The 21460-nt window shown below is 48.3% G+C and overlaps 2 protein-coding genes and 1 long non-coding RNA gene across 3 annotated transcripts; 2 read left to right on the top strand and 1 right to left on the bottom strand.

Annotated features, from left to right (window-relative positions):
* Positions 1-2552: 2552 nt before the first annotated feature.
* On the bottom strand, positions 2553-13988 carry LOC117860350 (uncharacterized). Its single transcript, XR_011898593.1, has 2 exons — positions 13330-13988; positions 2553-12863 (listed from the first exon to the last, which is right to left on the bottom strand). It is a non-coding gene; the product is annotated as an uncharacterized lncRNA (long non-coding RNA).
* Positions 13989-14156: 168 nt separating this feature from the next.
* LOC117860349 (probable mitochondrial adenine nucleotide transporter BTL1) lies at positions 14157-18268 on the top strand. Its single transcript, XM_034743628.2, has 5 exons — positions 14157-14566; positions 16321-16415; positions 16813-17146; positions 17343-17580; positions 17735-18268. The coding sequence occupies exons 1-5, from the start codon at positions 14351-14353 to the stop codon at positions 17983-17985; spliced, it is 1134 nt and encodes a 377-aa protein (XP_034599519.1). The 5' UTR covers positions 14157-14350; the 3' UTR covers positions 17986-18268.
* A 150-nt stretch (positions 18269-18418) lies between these two features.
* LOC117861944 (exocyst complex component EXO70I) lies at positions 18419-21396 on the top strand. The gene is made up of 2 exons (XM_034745456.2): positions 18419-19844; positions 19948-21396. Exons 1-2 carry the CDS (start codon positions 19074-19076, stop codon positions 21265-21267), a joined length of 2091 nt encoding a protein of 696 aa, XP_034601347.1. The 5' UTR covers positions 18419-19073; the 3' UTR covers positions 21268-21396.
* The last annotated feature ends 64 nt before the right edge of the window (positions 21397-21460 follow it).

Below are 21460 nucleotides of genomic sequence, written 5' to 3'. Positions count from 1 at the left end.
GCGAAGACTGTTAGTGTAGTAATTGGTTATATTGCTTGTCTCTTGAGTGTTTTAGTAAGCTTTATACTATTTTGTCATTTTACTGTGTCCTTTTCTTGTAAAAAATTATGACTACGTACATGCCATTGGTACGTTTTAGTGTTATCTTTTTTGCTACAAGTACCATATCATATTTTAAGAATTACAGACACATGATTGATAGACACATGCATTTCTACCTTTTCTTAGACGTGCCAAGTGCCAAGTTATGTATTTTTTAGTTTTTATTTAATTATTTCAAATTTTCCATATATTGTTATTTATAGAAGGCAGATGCCTTATTCTCATCATGTGCTGCACCAATGTCACTTGTCTGTGCATGCACGCCGGCTCTAATGCAGTCAATCGCCCGTTGGCCGTTGGTACCAAACTATGTGCATGTCCATGAGTTAGTTGGCAGTAGCTGCATTCTCATCGGACCTCCTCCAATTGTACCAACTCTGATAACTCATATTTATTTTTGCCTACAAGGAAGAGAGAGAAAATAAAAAACTACTCCATCCATCCGTTCCAAATTATAGGTCGTTTTAGCTTTTTTAGATTCGTAGCTTTTGTTATGTATCTAGACATAATATATATCTAGATGCATAGCAAAATCTATGAACATAAAAATGCCAAAATAACCTATAATTTAAAATGGAGGAAAGTATATCTTATTCAAGAGATAATCTCACAAGTGCATCCCTAAATTACATGAAGCTGACACGTGGAGCTATATAGACATAAGAGCTAATGTTTAACTCTAATTGTTGAAAGACACATCCCTTACCCTATCCGTTAATAAGCATATGATCGAGCTAGTTTTTTTTGGAAGGAACAAGAAGGGCAAGCCCCTACAGATCGAGCTAGTATCGAAGAAGACCTTATGACTACAATTAAATGTTATGGCTAGTCTATAAAATTGTGAAATGAAACTTTTTATTGGGATACCTTTGTTTCATTTATCAACTTGAACATACTTTGGTGACATGGTATTTTTAGAAACTACACGATAAAACTATGCACTAGGAATAACCTAATAGTCAAGGCGCAATTGTGTTGTAGTTTTCTTAGTCCACTCGTAACAAGGAGGTTTTATTTTTGTGTTTCCAAGAATGGCATATACATTGTTGATTAAGCAATAAAATATAGAGTCGGTGGATGGAACAGTCCATACATATAATATTTTATTTTGTTTTGTTGTTTCATAATCAAAACATGCAAGAAGCTATCCGCCAATCTTTTCGTTCCTTTTTCTCCGCCAAAAAGCTCTACCCGCGCCTGCGCTAGACGACAGCGCCGCGGCGCGTCTCGCTAGGCCGCAGCCCGCAGGCGTCTCGGTCTCGCGGCGCAACCCAAGCTGTGCTGCCGCGCCAAAAAAACGTCCGCGCCGCGCCTGCTGCCTTTCGCGTGCGCCGCCCCACCGCAGCTGGTGCGGCTGACAGCAGGACCAAGTTGTCCAGCCAATGGCGACGCCGCTGGTGCCTCACAGGTCAGCAGGAGCAATTTGAGTTTATTTCAAGTAAATATAGGATACACATGTGATTTGGAGTTTATTTAGTTTTATTTAGTATAATTATAGTTATATTCATTTGAAAACTGTTTAAAATATATTTTTAAAACCAGAAAATAATCAAACTCTCCTTTCTTTAGCAAAACTCATTTTCTTCCGCTAACGGCCCACGTGAGCAGACAGAACAGTCTCGTCACCCGCAGCTGTCTCGCACCACGCCCTCCTGCCAGGTGGACCCGAGCTCAGCGTCCAATGCCGCGAGCGAACCCGCACGCCGAGGACTACCATCGCTCCAGTGCGATCACGGCCGTCCAAAGGTTTCTCAGCGGCTACGAAACCTCTGGATACCGTTCATTTGAGCTTGTCCTGGAAGCGGCTCACCCAGCACGAAGCACCTCCTCCCACATCGCCATGCCTACTCCTCAATAAAAACAAAACTCCTCCTCTTTTCCCATTTGGATGCCTTCTTCCTCTCTTCTTTTCGATCAGGTGAGCGCCATCACCTCACGCCCCCTCTTCTCCTTCCTTCCGCGCTCGCTTTGCTACCACCGTCGGCACGCCTTTGCTCTGATTTTGTTCCACTAAGGCGCGGGCGCCCGACCACGCACGGCTCCGGCCAAGAGCCGCCAAGCCGTAGCGGCGCTCGCCGTGAGCGTGCACACGCACCCACGCTCGCGCGGACGAGCAAAGGCTCAACCCTGCGCTCCTGCTCCCTCACCCAGAAATTTCCTTCGCCGTCGCGGTTCGCTATTGAGCACGTGAAAGCAAAGCATTGGTGGATGGGCTCTCGCTCGACACCGCGTGCTCGAATTCGGCATGATCACAGGGGCTGTCTAGTACTCTAGCGAGAATGGTGCGCACGCTCGCTCTCTATGCGCGGACGAGCGGCAGCTCGACTCGGCACATGGGCACGGAGCCATGGACATGCTCGCCGGAGCGCTGAACGCCTAGGCACGAGAGCGCATGCGCAGCATGATGCATTTTATCAAACAGTCCCAACCGGTTATGATTTTTTCAGCAGTTTGCTAAAATCCCCAGCATTGATTAATTATTCCCTCTACCACATTATGTAACAGATCTATTAGCTGACTGAGGACAATGATGAACCCTGTTTTTCAATTTGATGAAGCTTTTGATCAAGCTCAAGAGGTACAAATATGTTTGATTTTGCGTGGGTTATTAATTTCAATGATAGATCTAGCTGGTAGTATAAATATATCCTTTGCTGCAGCCTATTGGTGCGGATGACCATGGTTTCCGCACCATGGGTAAGCTGGTTGATTCACTGACAGAGGCGTAGGATTCTAAGCAGTGGCTCTATGCTGAGGAGGCTCACGCGATGATCCGAAACCCAGAGCGCTTCTTGTGGAATTACGGGCCTTATGATGATAGGCTTATGTTCCGTGATGGTTACTTCTTACTTATCACTAAGTATAGTCACCCACATATTGCTTAGGCCTCCGAGTCGACGGCTGACAGGTGGTATACGGCAAAGCATCCGTAAAGTGTAAACTACTGACAATCAAATTACACTATATGTTAAAACTAAGTAACACAATGTATTTTCAGGTACAAGTGTTGATACAAACAAAGGTGCTGTTGATCAAGAAGTGATCCAAACGAAGGGGGAATAGTGCTTGAATGAGTTAATGTTTTTAGGCGATACAAGGAAACTCAAACCTTTATTCGCTACTCAATTTTATACAAGACTCACTTGCATATTTTTTATGTGGCTATCCTACCATGATACCACTACACTATATGGCTACATTGCAATCTCCTACTTGAGACCTCTTATGCCATGGTATGACTAGGAGGGAGGGGAGCAACTCTATTTATAGATGCTCATAGTCCTTGTGATGTTGCCATATGGCAACTTCCACACTCTTCTTTACAAATATCTAACTCTAGAGCTTTCTCTCATCCTTATCCTACCATATAAATATCTTGTTCTAGAGTATTCATAAGTTGCCATGAAGCATGACAATTCTAAGCTCTTGACGTCTTCAAAGTCTTCTAGAACCTTCATACTTTGCCATGATCTTACCCTTATGCATGTCAAAGTCTCTTGTGATTTCAAAACCTTCTAGAATGTTCCAAGTATGCATTGTATATTTCAACATGATGGGATAGCCCCAGATATTTTCCTTGAGTCATGTGTTTTCAGTGAAACGTGATTGGTATCTCTTGAGATTCCTCGGACTAGCTCGCCTAAAATTCCTTGTTTCATGTTTCCGTGAGTCATGTGTTTCATGTTTTTAGTGAAACGCGAGTCATGTAGTTTCAATTTTTATTTCATAAAGTAAAGTGTGCATGTCAACACACTACATACCGCCGCCACAGCTGCCTTCGGGCTCCTCGCCGTGGCCCCTACCTCCGCCACGGCCGACTCCAAGCTCCTGGCCGCGGCCCCTGCCGCCGCCATAGCTGCCTTCGGGCTCCTCGCCGCGGCCCCTGCCTCCGCCACGGCCGCCTCCGGGCTCCTGGGCGCGGCCCCTGCCGCCGCCACAGCTGCCCTTCGGGCTCCTCGCCGCGGCCCCTGCCTCCGCCACGGCCGACTCTAGGCTCCTTGCCGCGGCCCCTGCCACCGCCACAGCTGCCTTAGGGCTCCTCGCCGCAGCCCCTGCCTCCGCCACGACCGCCTCCGGCCTTCTAGCCGCCACCACAGCTGCCTTCGGGCTCCTTGCTGCGGCCCCTGCCTCCGCCACATCAACACACTACATAAAGTAAAGCGCGCATGTCAACACACTACATACCGCCGCCACAGCTGCCTTCGGGCTCCTCGCCACGGTCCCTGCCTCCGCCACGGCCGACTCCGGGCTCCTGGCCGCGGCCCCTGCTGCTGCCACAGCTACCTCCGGGCTCCTCGCCGCGGCCCCTGCCTCCGCCACGGCCGCCTCTGGGCACCTAGGCGCGGCCCCTGCCGCCGCCACAGCTACCCTTCAGGCTCCTCGCTGCGGCCGCTGCCTCCGCCACGGCCGACTCCGGGCTCCTTGCCACGGCCCCTGCCGCCGCCACAGCTGCCTTCGGGCTCCTCGCCGCAGCCCCTACCTCCGCCACGGCCGCCTCCGGGCTCCTGGCCGCCGCCACAGCTGCCTTCGGGCTCCTCGCCGCAGCCCCTACCTCCGCCACGGCCGACTTCGGGCTCTGGCCGCGGCCCCTGCCGCCGCCACGGCTGCCCTTCGGGCTCCTCACCGCGGCCCCTGCCTCCGCCACGGCCGACTCCGGGCAGCTGTGGCGGCGGCAGGGGCCGCGGCCAGGAGCCCGAAGGGCAGCAGTGGCGGCGGCAGGGGCCACAGCGGCAAAGAGTTGGTGGTATTTGACGCGGTGCCCCTCGCATGGGCGCCGTGCCCGCGCCCGCACCCCTCGTCTCGGTCAGCAGAAGCATCAGGCATCCAGAGCAATGCCCGCCAGAGGAGGTGACGAGATCAAGACATAGAAGCAAGATCAGCGTGGCTGGCTACACTGAGACCTACCCAACTATGGGACTGTTAATTTTTCTCTATGGTTATATTCTAGGAGTATATGTCACTTTTGGTCTTAAGATGTATGTTCGGTCTTAAACTACATATATGTTATGTCTAGAAGTACTAAGCAATTTTGTAAGTATTATGTCGTTACTAGCAGTTTTATGACAGTTTGCATCAATTTAATATCAGCGGCTGTGATGTAACTTGCAAATTGTATCCGCCTCGATCTGGTAGTTGCTCATCACTGAATAGCAAATGGGCTAGCATATCATATTCTTGGCTAGTTTACTTAGCTCAATCCACAAAGACCTTCTCCAGCTAACTCACATGTACAAAGAAGGGTGTGCTTGGAACCTTTGCTCCGCTCGCCTCGCCTCGCTAGGCTAAGCAAGGCTAGCTCCAAGGGGATGTTTGCTTCCTTTCCTGTTGCTCATTGCCTCACCACGCAACTTGATCCGGTGGTGGCGGAGGTCGATTCGGCAGCTGCGGAGCTCGAATCAGCAGAGGTCGATTCAGCGGCTGCGAAGCTCGATTCAGCGCCTGCGGAGGTTGAATCGGCGGTGGCAGAGCTCCTCCTGGCGGCCCGCGTGAGCACGGGAGCAGCTTGCTCGACGCAGGAGAGCAGCTTGGCGGCCAGTTGGGCAAAGAGGCGAGGCGAGCAGTACCAAGCGGCTTGCCTTGCTCGGCGAGGTGAGTGGCCGGCAAAGGTTCCAAGCACGCCCGAAGTATGAAACGGCTAGTGAAAGGAGCATAATCATAGCATAGCACGTTGGGCTGACACTGTGGGTGCCCTGCTACTGCTAGGGCAGTAGGTGGAGTCCGGGAGCAACCGTAGGTGCTATATTTTTGGAAACAGGAGGGGTGTACTCCTGTTGGTTATGTATTAAATAAAACTTGAGAAGTACAAAGGAGCAAAAGTACAGGAAAGAAGGAGAAAAGGAAAAGCCACAGGAAAGCAAAAGAAACTACAGGGGTCAAAGAGAATAATAGGTGGTCAACAAGGAGTCTAGGTTACAGAGTGTGCAACCAAACCTCCATCAGGGGCACAAAGAGATTGCTTGCCTCTATGCAGAAGCATTGAGAACTCAGAGATAAATTTCCTTTTGCACTGTTGGACTGTTGGGTCAATTCCACTTAACATTAGTCATTTCTTGTTATCCAAATGTTCCAAGTCATGATGATTATTATCTCCATGAAGAACGGTACAGCTAGCCTGTTCTTGATTTGCCTGATGATGTGAAGAGTTGGCCTCGTGGGAATGAAATATATTCCAATTGAGTTCCATCAGGATTTAGCAAAGTTGCACCTGAAGAAAAGATGTGCCATTCTTTCAATCTTCTGCAGGATGTTCCATTTGTTTTCTTCTCAGTAAATCCTTTGTACTCAGTCGATCTTTAAGTAGCAGTCAGAAGAAAACTTTATGCTTCATTTGACATCTAGAGTTCCATAGCCATGAGTATACAGGATGGACACTTCTTTGCCCGATCATGACCTTGTAAGCTTTGGATGTGGTGAACGTCGTGTTACCCTAGATGTACGTCCATTTATCAAGCCCCTCCTCAGAGTGCATTCCTTCGATGGACTGTTGTAAAGTGTTGAGCTGAGCATGAGCCTGTGAAGAGAGGGGTAGATTGAAATTGAGTATGAGGTCCGGCTGACGGACTACCTCTGTGAAGGAACTGTTCTGATTTTTGTCAAAGGAGAAGAGTTCTGGGTAAGCTTGTGAGGGCACTGCACCATTCCATATGTCTTTCCAGAATAGCACTGTGGTGCCATCTGCCACTACCGGTGATGCAAGACCTTTATAAGTGTCAAGGAGTTTGATGACATCCCTCCACTAGAAAGACCCTTTCCTTTGCTGACCCGGCAATCGACCATTGGGGTAATAGTTGTCCCATACCAACTTGACCCAGGGGATGTCTGCTTTGGAAAAGAATTTGTGCATGAACTTGAGCAGCATGGCATCATTGTGAGTTGGATAGATTTGTTACTCCCAAGCCTTCTTGCTTTTTGGGCATTCTTACCATGTGCTAGGCTGCTTTGTGGGTCTTCTTAGAATTGAGATCCCCTCCTCTCCACAGGCAGTGCTTCATGTATTTGTCCAGCTGATTGATTACCCCTTTATGTAGCTTAAGCGTCACCGCATAGAAAACTGCCGATGAGGAGAACACCGAGTTGATCATTTCTAGCTTGCCCTCTTGGCTCAAGAACATTGAGGTGCTGCTAAGTCTCTTTTCTATCTTTTGAATAAGAGGCATGAAGCCTTCCATGTTTGGCTTGGTGGTTCCTAAAGGCAACCCTAGATAGGTGAAAGGAATAGATCCTTTTTGACAGTCAAAGGTTGCAGTCAGGTGATCAAGGGTTGAGTCAGAGATGTTAAGAGACACCATGACTAATTTGTTGTAGTTTACTTTGAGTCCCGTGGAAGCTACAAAGGTGTTGAGCAGATCCTTGAGATGTAAGAGCTGATTTAGGCATGTCTCAGTACAAGTTTGAATTCCTTTGCACCCAGTTGCGTACCCACCGGCTGTTCGGCACCAGCCACACAGGTGCCATTCTCCGAACCGTTTCAATTGTTTCGCGGCCTGCTCGTGCACCCACGCGCACGCGTCGGTCGCAGAGTCTCCTCGGGTGAGGTGCTGCGTTGCGGCCGGGCAAACAATTTGGGGATCCGGGATCCCGATGGCCAATGGCCACGCCTCGTCGTGTGGTGCCGTATTGTCGGGAGCCTGGGATTGACACAGTGGGCATAGCCCCCTCTGACACGCACAGAATTTTCTAACCCCCTCCTGCTCCCTCCGTCCAAAAAATATTAGTATTATTTTGTATAGATTTAGTCAAAATTAAAATTGTTTGGCTCCTCGGGAAACGAGAGTTGCATTCTTTTTAGGACAGAGTAATTTTCTTTCCAACATGGTGCTTATTTCAAGAACTTGGGACTCGAAGAAGGCTTGGGACGGGGAATATGCGTGATAGTCTATATTTTCTAGATGATAATATGTCACCTGTGGTTGCTGCTTCACCACTAGAAGAATTTCTTCTTCATCATCGCAGGTTAGGACATATGTCCTTTAGTACTCTGGGTCAGCTCTATCCCATACTTTATAATAAAATTAGCAAGGAGAGTTTAGTGTGTGATGCATGCCATTATGGGAAACAGACTAGGAGTTATTATGTACCTTCTGGTAATAGAAGTATTGTGCCTCTTCACACCATTCACTCAGATGTATGGGGTCCTAGTGGAGTATCATCGGTTAATAGTTATCGGTATTTTGTTACTTTCATCGACTGTTGTACTAGGACCACTTGGGTTTATGTATTGAGGAGCAAATGTGATGTGTTTGAATGCTTTAAAGATTTTCATAATCTAATCATGACTCAGTACAATGCATGTGTGAAAATATTTCGTACTGACAATGGTACACAATTGTACAGAATATGCCAACAATGAATTTGATGAGTATTTGTCAAACTATGGGATTATTCACCAAACCACCTATCCTGGCACTTCAGAACAAAATGGTCTGGCTGAGAGGAAGAATAGACATCTTTTGGAAATTACAAGATGTATGATGATGGCTACGAATGTTCCTAAATATTTATGGAGTGAAGCTGTTATGACAGCTGCTTATTTGATGAATAGAATGCCATCTCGGGTGCTGAACAACAAGACACCAATTGAGTGTTTAACTGGTAAGACTACATATGTTGTGCCACCAAAGGTATTTGGATGTGTATGTTTTGTGAAGGATTATAGACCATCGGTTGGGAACTTAGACCCTAGAGCAGTGAAATGTATATTTGTTGGATACTCTGGGAAACAGAAGGGCTACAAATGTTGGTGCCCATCCGAAAAACGAATATTTGTGAGGATGGATGTAATATTCAGGGAACATGAACCCTTTTATGATGAACCTGTAGATCTAACTGATGTCTTTCCTGACCCATTTTCTAGTGATGATTTAGATCAAGACAACGAGACAGGGGGAGAGAAAGGAGAAGAAAGCAATCCTATTGCTACAAGAAGAATGGTGGTTGGAGCAATACCACTGGAAGACAGTCGTGATGATACAGATGTGGATCCTATAGAAGAAGAACAAGGACAACTACAAGGGGAGCAGCAAGATACACCAAACGAGGCGTTACGGTGGCCCAGACCAAATGAAGAACAAAACCTTCAAGCATATACACGAAGACACCGGTCTGAGAGGGAACATGTGCAGGGGGAGGAAATAATTCCATTAGAAAGGAATTCTGAAGCTCAAGTTCAATCAGATACTCACGGTTCAAATCCAAGTCCTTCTGCAAGTGATGGTACACTTTCTCCTTCACATGATGACTTAGATATTCCTATAGCCCATAGAAAGCAGTCTCGAACTACTGCTGGAAAGTTGCCTTCCAAATTATCCTCATATGATCTCTCTAATCATGTGTCATATATATCTATTGGCCCTTAGTACAAGTCATTTGTAGGAGCCTTGCAATCTGCTGCATCTATACCACATGATTGGCAGGAGGCAAAACATGATCCACGGTGGAGGCAGGCAATGCTGGAGGAAATGGCTGCTCTTGATAAAAACAACACTCGGGAATTTACAACTCTCCCTACAAATAAGAAAGTTGTTGGCTGTGAATGAGTATTCACTGTGAAGCAGGCATCTAATGGTAAGGTGGAGAGATCACTACTAGAAAAATGACCTATCATCCACGACCTCAATACCGGTCACATTTGGACCCGGTACTAATGTTACATTAGTACCGGGTCCAAATTTGAGATCCCCCGGAGGTCCTTTAGTACCGGGTGGTAGTGCTCCAACCGCCGGCCCCTCCCCCCTCTCTTAGCAATAATTCTTATCCTGCTCCCCTCTCCTCCCCCACCCATTCTCTATCTCTCTCTCCCATCCGCTCCCCTCCCCTCTCCTTCCCACACTTAATCTCCTCTCCTCCCCTCTGCCTCCCGTCCCCTCCCCCCTCTGCGCGCCCTCACTGGGGTGAGGTGGCGGCGGCCATCGGGGCGGCGGGGGCAGAGGTGGAGGAGGGGCGGACAAGGCGAAGGAGGTGGAAGAGGCACGGAGGAGGGACGGACGAGGCAGAGGAGGGGGAGGAGGAGGCGGAGGGGGCGGGCGGCGGGCGGAGGGAGGTCGGGGCCCGCCGGGGGGGGGGGGGGCGGGCGGGAGAGAGCAGGGGTGCGGGCCAGGACTGGCGGAGGATTTTGCTTTTTTATTTTTTAATAACCTTTAGTACCGGTTATTTCAACCGGTACTAAAGGGACCCCCCTCTAGTACCGGATTGCTAGTACCGGTTGCACAACCTGTACTAGAGGAGGGTTACGGACCGGTAATAGAGGCTTTTTCCCCAGTAGTGGATGTAAGGTTAGATTAGTTGCAAAAGGGTATAGCCAAACATATGGAGTGGATTATGATGAAACCTTTGCACCGGTAGCAAAGATGAATACCATCAGAACAATAATCTCAATAGCAGTAAATCGTAATTGGAAACTATTTCAAATGGATGTTAAAACGCATTTCTTCATGGAGACTTAGAGGAACAGGTCTATATGGAAATTCCACCAGGGTTCAATAGTAGAGAAACTGAGGGTAAAGTATGTAAATTGAAAAAGTCCTTGTATAGACTTAAGCAATCACCTAGAGCTTGGTTTGGGAGGTTTAGAAACGAAATTTGCTCTATTGGGTATCAACAGAGAAATGTAGATCATACATTGTTCTTTAAGTGTCACGACAACTAGATCACCATTCTTTTGGTGTATGTTGATGATATTGTAATTACAGGTGATGATGAAAAGGAAATACTATGCTTGAAGAGGGCTTTGGCAAGATCATTTGAAGTAAAAGATCTGGGGTCATCTTCATTATTTTCTTGGAATTGAAGTGGCATACGGGGCACAAGGTATTTATCTTTCAAGAGGAAATATATAATTGATTTGCTTACTGAAACTAGCATGCTGAATTGTAAACCAGCAACAACACCAATTGAGCAGAATCATCGTATTCTGGCTAAACTCAGGTGATCCAGTGGACAAGCATCAGTATCAAATGTTAGTCGGTCGCTTAATTTGTTTATCACATACAAGGCCAGATATTGCATATGTTGTAAGTATTGTAAGCAGATATATGCATGATCCCAGATCTAGTCATTTAGATACGGTACACAGAGTCTTGAGATATCTTAAGAGTTGCCCAGGGAAAGGTATCTTGTTTTCCAATCATGGGCATCTGAAAGTAGAGGGATATACTAATGCTGATTGGGCTGGTTGCTTAGATGATAGAAAATCAACATCAGGGTATTGTGCATTTGTTGGTGGTAACCTTGTTAGCTAGAGGAGCAAGAAACATAGTGTGGTTGCAAGATCCACTGCAGAAGCTGAGTTTAGAGCTACGACATCGGGTTTATGTGAGCTAATCTGGCTTCGTATACTATTGGGTGAACTCTGTCTACACTATGGTGCACCTCTTCAACTTTATTGTGACAATCAGGCTACAATCAGTATAGTGAATAACCTGGTCCATCATGATAGAACTAAGCATGCTGAGATAGATAGGCACTTTATCAAGGAGAAAGTAGATAAGGGGATGCTTCAGATCAACTTTGTTAAATCCGGAGATCAGTTAGCTGATGTTTTAACTAAAGGTGTTAGTGTTGTGTCTTCTATGAAAATGTGACAAGATGGGGCTGTTAGATATATTTGCCCCATCTTGAGGGGGAGTGTTGGTGGTCTTTGTTGTAAATAGAAGGGTGTAGAAGGACTAATTTGTAATATGTTCTCTGTATATTTCTGTGAAGGAATGGGGATAAGGTTTGAGCTTCTGGAAAAATCATTCTCTACCTCCGATGAATCGAGATCCAGGTTGATTACTCCAACACTAATAATATTTTCTTCCTTGTCAAGCATTGTGCTACTAGCTGGTAAGCTCACTGTTTTCCCTCTGTGCCTTTAGGAACGAGGGACAGACGACATAGTTTCAGGGGGGAGATGAAGAGGTGGCCGGTGAAGGGAAAGTGGTGAGGTGTTAAATCTTACCTCTGGTGCAATGGATAGATATGCGCAAATTTGTTGACTGGGGTCTAGAATCTTTATAAACTGCTACAAACATAAATATTTACTACTAGTGGTGATTACCCATTTTCTGACAATATAGTGTTCTTATTAAGCCACTAGTAGCGGTAACATGGGCTATAAATATTTACTGAAGCTGTAATTAATACTAGTGCGGTTAAGTCAGGCAGATGAGCCTCTAGTGCCAGTGCAACGTTAATCATGACTATGGATAATCTACAACATATGCTCATGATTATTACATGTTCAATCATGACTATGGAGTCCAGCGTTAATCATGAACATGTAATAATCTGCGACGTATGCATGAAGCACAAGATTATTACATGTTCAGTTGCGTGTTGATCAATACCCGATAAATATTATTACATTACACTGCACGCTTGCATCACAAAAGGGGTAGGCCAAGCCTACATTCTACAACTAAGAAAACAAAAGGTAAGTGAACACATCTTTGAAGGCAGAACAAGCTCAAATTAAATTTAATAAAGGAAACACAAGCAGCAGAAAGATTCATACAGAAAAGCAATCACGGGTTAACACAATAGACTCATTCATTCAAAGTTTATCAGAAGAAAAATTTAGTTAGTAGAACTTGCCTTGTCGTCTCTTTATGTGCCCACCAAGCTTTAACTCTGGCTAGCCAATCTGCCAGTTGGAGCTTGTCGCATGCACCAGATGAACAAGTTGGCTTCACCCCTCCAACAGAATCCTGCATTCCAGTTTTTGACCAGCCAGTTTTAGCAGCCTCACGGGAGCCTGGGAATGTGCTGAGATACCTTGCACCCTGCGTTTGGCAGTTAGGCTGGATCAGGAGTTAGAATGCGAAGAACTTCTGACAGATATTTCTTCTGAATGCAATATAGAGTCACCAGCACTGATGTAATCTCGTCAGACTAACAACCAAGATCGTTCTAAATAAGAGTGAAAAAAAGAAGAAAAAGGAGCAACGAACACTGCAATTCTTCATACAAAGCAAAGATTTTTTTTTTTGTGAAACGGATACAAAGCAAAGATTACAGGTCGAAACTTGCCTCTCTGACAACATTACCCCCTAAGGTCACTCAACCCTCTGTGCCATCAATGCTATCATCCTAAAGGCTAAGCAGACATTAAGTCACAGAAATCTTATATATGAATATAGGGCATGGATTCGACTTCTAAGCATATAATTCAACTGATGTGAAATTCCCCCGAATTCCTAGGACAACCAGAGTTCGTACGTAACGAAGCATAGGGGAATTGGGGATCACCAGAGCGGTGGCGCTAGAAGCAGGAGGCGCGTGAGCGCTGAGGCTGCCTGCCGATCTCAACATCCCGGAGGCCAACTTCTGGATGACGAAGCGGCCGGCCATCTCGGCTCTCGATCTCAGCGTACTACCTGCGAAACAAGAAGGAATCGATCCGAACTTGGCGTGGGGAAAGGAGATAGGGGAGTCCGGGACGGTGGCGCGGCGTTGTTCTTGCCAGGAAAAGAAATACCTCTTCCCCTGAGCATACGACGTGGGCTGATCCCAAGTAAAAGCCCAGATACTGAGTTGGCTTTGGGGCTGATCTGGCCCATACATACGACGTGGGCCATACCGCATTTAGCACTACAAGGATATTATTGGTGGGCCCAAAAGGTCATCGGTCGTCGTCGCCTAGGGAAAAGGACCTCGATTTCGTACGCTAGCCCTCACCTTCTCGCCTATTTCTCATGTCTCGATAGCCAAAGATGATAAAACCACACCAGTCCCTCTCATGAAAAAGGCCAGGAAGAATCCTAGTGGGCAAAAAAAAACATGACAACATGGTTTTGTAAACGTGCCAAAATCCAGGAAAATATCAATGCATTCATTCATCAGGCTCGTCTCGCTGTCACTGAGCAATGAGCAGCACACCAAGAGCACGTGAAAAAGCACAGCCAAGGAAACAGCAAGATGGGCAGACGCGTAAATTCTCTGCGCGTTCTCGAAAAAAGAATACACGTACAATATTGTGAATTTGCAGATAATAAAAACAGGGAAATACGGGATAAATACGCCACCGCGCTACCCCCTACGCGCCGTGATTCCGTGAAGCCGTAGACGTCTCGGGCTCTCAGCGCAGAGCTTTGCCAAGATTCCCTCTCTCCGGCGCCACCACCCTTTTTCTTTCTCCTCCTTCCCTCCCTTTCCCTACAAAAGCCGCGAGAAGCGGCGGAGACGAGGACTAGGAGGAGGACTACCCTTTTGCGCCTGGGCCCCTCCCGCTCTGCCGCATTCGCGTCCCCGACCCGCTCGAGTAGGAGCCATGGGCCTGGAGGAGGCGGGGCGCGCCGCCGCCGCCACCGGCAAGAAGCTCGCGCTGGCGAGCATCAGCTTCGCGGACGTCCGCGTGGGCGCCGCCGGGGGCGCCGGATACAAGGACGACCTGCTCGTCGTGGGGCTGCCCGTGCCCAAGGATGACGGCCTCGACGTCGTCGGGGACCTGGCCGTCAGGCTGCCGGATGTAGGCGCCGCCGTCAGGGTGAGTAACTGCAGATCTCAATGCCTCCCAGCTATTATGCTCTGTTTCTGTATGTGTGACAGTATGAGTGTGAAACGGTAGCTTTTGTACTGAACATGTGGTTGAAACGATTGGGATGATTTTGGGATTGGTTTGGGCACACACAGGCGGGAGCTTGGCTTTCTTGTTCACAGCGTGGATATGAGAATATGATTTGCGAGCGCTTTGAACTGGAATGAGATTTTTTTATGTAAAGGCGACAGCTTTTTTTTATTATTCATGGTTATTTCCTGATGTATATTCTGGGAATGATTCAACCGGAAAATAGTTTCTCATGCTTGAAGGTTCAAGCTGCGATTAGCTTCAGTGCCGTCCATTTTGCTGTGCTTCTAACTTTTCGATGTAGAAGTTTGGAACTACTTGTTTGATATGTTCTGTGAGCATACTGTTTGTAGCTTTCGTTAAATTTTTGTCAGAAGTACGAACTTCTGATAAAGATATTAAAGTACCTTGGTTATCCATTTCAGTAGTTGATTAGCTGATGGTTAACAGTTGGTAGGTGTTGGTAATTTTGTACTTGCTCCTGATCTAGATGGGCATCCCAAATTGCTGCCGGTGGCTTGCTGTGGTGAAGTATAATTTATTTCAGATCGTAGTACTTCTATTTTCTATTGAAATGATGAAGTTAAAGCGCTTCTAAAGTTCTAACTGTAGGATTAGGTTGATGTGTGCACTGGGTCCCATTGCCATGTGTCCGTGTCCCAGGCCTGCTGAAAGTTTTTTGTACTTATCTTAGGTAGATATTTCTTCTGAAGCAGACCTGGAGATGATCAGTTGAAAGCAATAGTTGTACTGTAGCTTGTTCTGATAAGTATTCCGAGTGAGCAGAATTTTGCCTTCCATTTGAGTTCCTCTGTATCTATCATTTTCTTTGGACATGAAATTTTGTGGAAGATAGTGAAGCTTGCAGCAGACGCTGCCATTTATATCATTAGTTTATTTATAGTTTGATTAGAGCAAGTAGTGGCATACCTGAATGAATTTGATTGTTTCCACACTATTCTTCCTGGCATCTTTTGTGCTATATGTTCCTTTCAAAAATAACATTAACTTTTGTCCTTCGGAACCCAATATTTTCTTACTCTTTATGCATCTACTCCATGTAGAATATAAGTGTCTTCTAGTTTTCCTGTCCACTTCCAACTTCCAAGTTGGACCGAGTATTGTTAAAAAACTACAGTACAACCCCCCAGCTGTTTGTGATGTTACTTCGTCCTAGGAACTTTCGTCCCAACTGCTAGGCATATATAACCCACTGAGCTGCAGTGTAAAAATTCGTAGCTTGGGTCAAGGTTCCAGACTGAGGACGTTTCCTAAAGAAAAGGAAATGCTGCAGTCTGGATTAGGTTTTTGACAAAATGTATAACATGCTGATAATAGCTTTAGATAACACTCATCCAGTTAGCTGAATATGCAGGTGCCTATCTAGATTAACAGGTGCAACAACTGATGCTTTAGTGAATGTGCAAACTATATTTATCACTAGGTTACCTGCTGTCTTTCAATAGGCATAAAGAAATAGCAATAATTGTACATTAGGTTTTCCACAGCACCTCCATTGGAATTTTGCATCAAACACTTGTAGCAGCTTTAGGATTATTACAAAGTGGTAACTTCCTGGAAGACTTTCTTTGCTTGAGTTCTTCTAATTGTTCCAAAGTGCTGATGGAGTTATGAACCATTGATCTCAGTTCTCAGACTTGTATCTAATGCAGACTTTTCTGAGGAATAGAGAAGTTGCGGAATTCGTCAGTGGAGCAATGGCTGGGGCAATGACTAAGGCTGTTCTAGCTCCTCTAGAAACTATCAGGTATTTGTCAATACTTTGGCCTATTCATTTATCTATCCATGTTACTAAGTTTGACGCCTTGCTAATTACAAGTTCTTAATATATTAGTGTGGTAGGATGAGTAAACTTGGCTCTTAACACACTTGGCATGCTGCTTCTTTCATGCTTGCTTTTCTTTGTGAGATTGATGCTCTTCAGAGTTCAGAGTATTACGCGTGTTTAAAAGTTGGAATGGTCTGTTGACTATAGTATGATAATTATGCAATACTGCTTGTTCATTTCAAAATAATTTACTGCAGCAAGCCCATTCATTTGTTATAAATTGTCGTTAATTTGTAGAAACATCCAAAGTTTTCTTTCTAGCCTAAAACAAAGTATATACAATACAAGTAAGTTTGTATCGTCTGATCATTTTCAGGACAAGAATGGTTGTTGGGGTAGGATCAAAACATATTTTTGGTAGTTTTGTGGAGATCATTGAACAGAATGGCTGGCAAGGGCTCTGGGCAGGCAATACTATAAATATGCTCCGGATCATCCCAACTCAAGCAATTGAGCTTGGAACATTTGAGTGTGTCAAAAGGAGTATGGCATCTGCACAAGAGAAATGGAAAGAGGATGGGTGCCCAAAGATACAACTTGGCAATTTGAAAATCGAGCTGCCATTTCACTTATTATCACCGATTGCCATTGGAGGTGCAGTTGCTGGAATAGCTAGCAGTTTAGCGTGCCATCCTCTTGAGGTTCTTAAGGTACTTCAGGGCTGAATCTGCATGTTGAATTTTGTGGATGCTATTCATGAAATATATAATTTGGAAGAACTGTCTGGTTTGTAGGTCTACTGTCTATTCAGATCAGTTGCAAGCAACAGCGCTGATCTAATTTAATGATTGTTTAGATCCTTATCGCTGACAGACTATTTGTAATTTTACCAATTTTCTGTCACAGGATCGTATGACTGTCAATCGCGAGGCTTATCCTAGTATTGTTATTGCCTTCAACAAGATTTACCGCGCTGACGGCATTGGTGGTCTTTATGCTGGCCTCTGCCCAACATTAGTTGGCATGCTTCCATATAGTACATGCTACTATTTCATGTACGAGACAATCAAGACTTCTTACTGCCGTGCACAGAAAAAGAAATCTTTGAGCCGTCCTGAGCTACTGGTTATTGGGGCTGTTTCAGGTCAGGACTCAGTGTACTTCGTTTCATCTTGGTAGACAACATACAATTTCTCAGAATTCTTGAACAATATCTAGGAAATGTAATATTCCATTTGCATTAAGGTTCACATTTTGAGTAAATCGCTTGTTTTAAACTTTGCTGTTGAATTTTGTAGGCCTAACTGCAAGCACAATCAGCTTCCCTCTGGAAGTGGCAAGGAAGCGGCTTATGGTGGGAGCCATACGAGGGAAGTGCCCACCCCACATGATTGCGGCATTAGCTGAGGTGGTCCAAGAAGAGGGCTTCAAGGGGCTTTTCCGAGGATGGGCAGCGAGCTCCCTGAAGGTCATGCCGACGTCTGGTGTCACTTGGATGTTCTATGAGGCATGGAAGGAGATCCTATTGGCTCCCCAGCTCCATGCCTAGCAAGAGCACGCAGCTCAACAAGGGCATTGGCACTGAGACAGAATAAGTTTGTTCTGCTGTGTGGGATTTCCAATCTTTTTCTCTTTTCAAATCCCACATGTGCCAAGTATCTAGGCAAAAAAGGCCATCTTGTGCGGTTTGGCCGATGATTAGAAGCATTAGTTTGATTATCCTATGCTAACCTGGATTGTCTAATTACTAGCAACTGTTAACAGAAAGGGTATGCATCGGCCCCAATCATTGTTGTGAACACTAATAAATAAATAAGTTACCTCTTCTGGGATGTGCCTTGGGATGTGCCTTGCAAGTTATTGAGTTGCATGCACCAACCAGTTCAACCTAAAAGTTTAAATTGATAGGGAAAGTTCAACCTAAAAGTTTAAACTGACAGGGAAAGGTGAGCAATTCACTTATACTTCAACACTTCCCCTCACGTGTAGGCTCTCTTAAGCTGCATACGTGGAAATTGGAGTGTGCTGCAATTATTTTATTTAATTGTGCCGCTAGAATTTGAACTTGAGATCTCTGGCTCTGATACCATATTGAATTGTTTGCCCCAACTATTTTAATCCAAAAACTTAAACTGATAGGAAAAGATGAACAATTCATTTATACTCCAACATAAGCATCCTAGAATTATTTCAGACTTCATAACTCATGAGTCCATGTTACAGTACACTACCTCTAGTCCTCTGCCCTAAAATGATTGTGCTTCCCATCATCAGCAAGAAAAAGGTTATTATTCTTATATATAAAGGAGTCCAATTTTGTAGAGTGAATCAAAGCGGTGGTTGATGCATTGTTTGTATCCCAAATCACAATTGTACAGCTGTAAGATGCATGATGTCTCTCTCATAGGTAATGGCGAAGTGAGGTGCAATCTCCAAGGATAACCATTTGTCCTCAGCCCAGCAGCAAATTTCCAGTAGCAACTTCATCCTCTTCAGTTGCAGCATCCAACGTCCATCCCTCATCGCACGGTGACCAACGTCTCCTAGTCATCATCATCTCTATTACAAAAAGCAAAGGCGCCAATTGTTAGAGAGACCATACACGCGTGTTGCTCAAACAACGGCCGGCCGCCGGCCATGTGCCCGAACGCGTCAACCACGGCGGCCGCCGATGCCGACACCGAGCTCGCAAAGATTCAGGCCTCACGCGCCGCCATAGTCTCGGTCCTCTCCGCCGCTGCCGAGGCCGAGATCGACATCGACGACGTCGGCGACCGCCTGGCCGAGCTGCTGTCCGGCGCCTCGCCGTCCTCCAACCTCCAGTCCCAGGCCGTGGCGGCGCGCGCGCTGCGGGCGCGCATCGACCGCGCCGTCGCCCCGGCCGAACCTTTCCTCGCGGCGCTCCGCCGCGCGTCCGCGCTCGCCGAGGAGGCGGCGCCGCCCGCGGACCCGGCAGACGCCGGGGGCGCGGTCGCGTTCGTCGGCCGCGTGGATCGGCTCCGCGACGCCATCGAGGAGGTCGTGGCGCGCGGGGACGAGGCCGTCCGGAGGGTGGAGGAGGCGGTCGGGTTCCTCGGCCGGACCAAGGCCGCCGGCCGCGGCCGCGTGCGCAGGCTCACCGAGGCCGCTGCGGCGCTGCGCGCGGTGTACGAGGCGGAGGCGGAGCAGATGCGCTTCGAGGGCCCGCTCGACGAGGCGCTCCTCGGCGTCCAGGACCTCTTCGAGGCGCTGCTCCTCAGGCTCAAGCACCCGGCGGCGCCCGTCGATGACGATATTGCTGGCGCCGACGGAGACGACACGGCGCAGTACGAGCTGGGCACCGACGACGAGGTCGAGGCCGCCACAAGGATGGCCAGAACGCTCGCCGGCAACGACTGCCTCGACATCTGCCTTGACATCTACGTCAAGGTGATTCATTTTCTTCCCCTAATTTGTACAACAGCCTTGTTCTTTCTTGCTGCGACAGTTGCGATGTGCGTAACCGAAATAACGGTGGGGTGACGTCACACAGACGAGGTACAGGAGAGCGGCCAAGGCGATGATGCGGCTCAACCCGGCGTACCTCAAGTCATACACGCCGGAGGCCATCGACGACATGGAGTGGGAGTCGCTGGAGTCGGCCATGGCGCTGTGGAGCCCGCACTTCCACGTGGCCATCGCCTCCGTGCTCCCGGCGGAGCGCCGGCTCTGCGCGCGCGTGCTCGAACCCCTCCCACCAGCGGTCTGGCCCGAGTGCTTCGCCAAGATCGCCGCCCGCATCGCCGCGGCGTTCTTCCGCTTCGCCGACGGCGTGGCCGCCGCCGCGCGCGAGCCGCAGAGGCTGTTCAAGCTGCTCGACATGCTCGACGCGGTGGTCCGGGAGCGGGGGCGCCTCGAGGAGCTCTTCTCCGGCGAGTCCGCCACGCTGGCCGCCATCCGCGAGCGCGCGCGCGAGGTGGAACGCGCCCTGGCGCGCGCCGCCACCGGCGTGTTCTTCGAGTTTGGCCTCCGCATCGAGACGCACTACGTTACCGGCGCCGGCGAAGGCGTCGGCGACGTGCCCAAGATCGTGCGGTACGCCGTGAACTACCTCAAGTGCCTCGCGTCCGACGACTACCGCGCGCTCATGGACGCCGCGCTGCGGGCGGAGCGGGAGCGCGGCGGCGACGAGGACGAGGACGGGAGCGAGGGCGGCGGCGACCGCGCGCCGCCACTCGCCGAGGCGGCGTCGAACGTGCTGGAGGCGCTGCGCCGGCACGTCGAGGCGGCGCGCCGGGCGTGCGCGGACACGGTGGCGTCGCACGTGACGGCCATGAACGCGTACTGGTACATCTACATGCGCGCCCGGGGCTCGGAGCTGGCGAGGCTGGTCGGCGAGGACACCATGCGGCGGCGGTACAAGGCGGCGGCTGAGGAGGCGGCGTGGGAGTACCAGGACGCGGCGTGGACGCCGCTCGTTCGGCTCGTTGCCGGCGGCAGCTCCGGGGCGCCGAGGACCTGGCCGCCCGATGACGCGCGGGGAAAGGCAGCGGCGTTCGCCGACATGCTCGAGGATCGGGTGAGGCGGCACGGCGCCGAGTACAAGATCCCCGACGGCGACCTCCGGGGACAGATCAAGGCCGCGGCGGCCAAGGCGGTGCGCGGCGCGTACGCCGGGTTCTTGAAGGCCAACGACAAGGCCTTGGCCGGCGGCCGGAGGGAGATGCTGCCGCTGGACGTCATCGAGGGAATGGTTGGGCGGGTGTTCGACGAACTGGGCGATGGGGTAGCCGGCAGCGTCGGCCGGGCGAGGAGCAGCCGGAGCCGCCGGGAGTCGAGGGACAGCGCCAATCTCGAGGGCTTTGGCGTCTAAAGAGGCTATGTACTTAAGTTTGTGTTAGAACCAACAAAGAACGTTGTGTTAATTCCTCGAGCCTTTAGTTTTTCATAGACATTGTAAGCCTGACTATATTTCCACTGAGTACCTATTTTTTCTGCTTAACCCTTACGTGGCGTATGGTTCTGATTACTGAAGCTAACGAATTCCATTACGTATGTTTTATTAC

Source organism: Setaria viridis, chromosome 6 (genome assembly GCF_005286985.2).
Source record: "Setaria viridis chromosome 6, Setaria_viridis_v4.0, whole genome shotgun sequence".
In the NCBI taxonomy this organism is placed as follows: Eukaryota; Viridiplantae; Streptophyta; class Magnoliopsida; order Poales; family Poaceae; genus Setaria; species Setaria viridis.
The sequence above is the reverse complement of the archived record's forward strand: the minus strand, read 5'-3'. Positions and strand labels throughout refer to the sequence as shown.

What these genes read in the sequence shown, in the direction of transcription:
- LOC117860349 (XM_034743628.2), top strand. Translation starts at nt 14,351, where the DNA reads ATGGGCCTGGAGGAGGCGGGGCGCGCCGCCGCCGCCACCGGCAAGAAG. An exon ending in GCTCCTCTAGAAACTATCAG is followed by an intron (nt 16,416 to 16,812) that starts GTATTTGTCAAT and finishes GATCATTTTCAG; the next exon opens with GACAAGAATGGTTGTTGGGG. An exon ending in GGTTATTGGGGCTGTTTCAG is followed by an intron (nt 17,581 to 17,734) that starts GTCAGGACTCAG and finishes TGAATTTTGTAG; the next exon opens with GCCTAACTGCAAGCACAATC.
- LOC117861944 (XM_034745456.2), top strand. Translation starts at nt 19,074, where the DNA reads ATGTGCCCGAACGCGTCAACCACGGCGGCCGCCGATGCCGACACCGAG. An exon ending in GCCTTGACATCTACGTCAAG is followed by an intron (nt 19,845 to 19,947) that starts GTGATTCATTTT and finishes GACGTCACACAG; the next exon opens with ACGAGGTACAGGAGAGCGGC.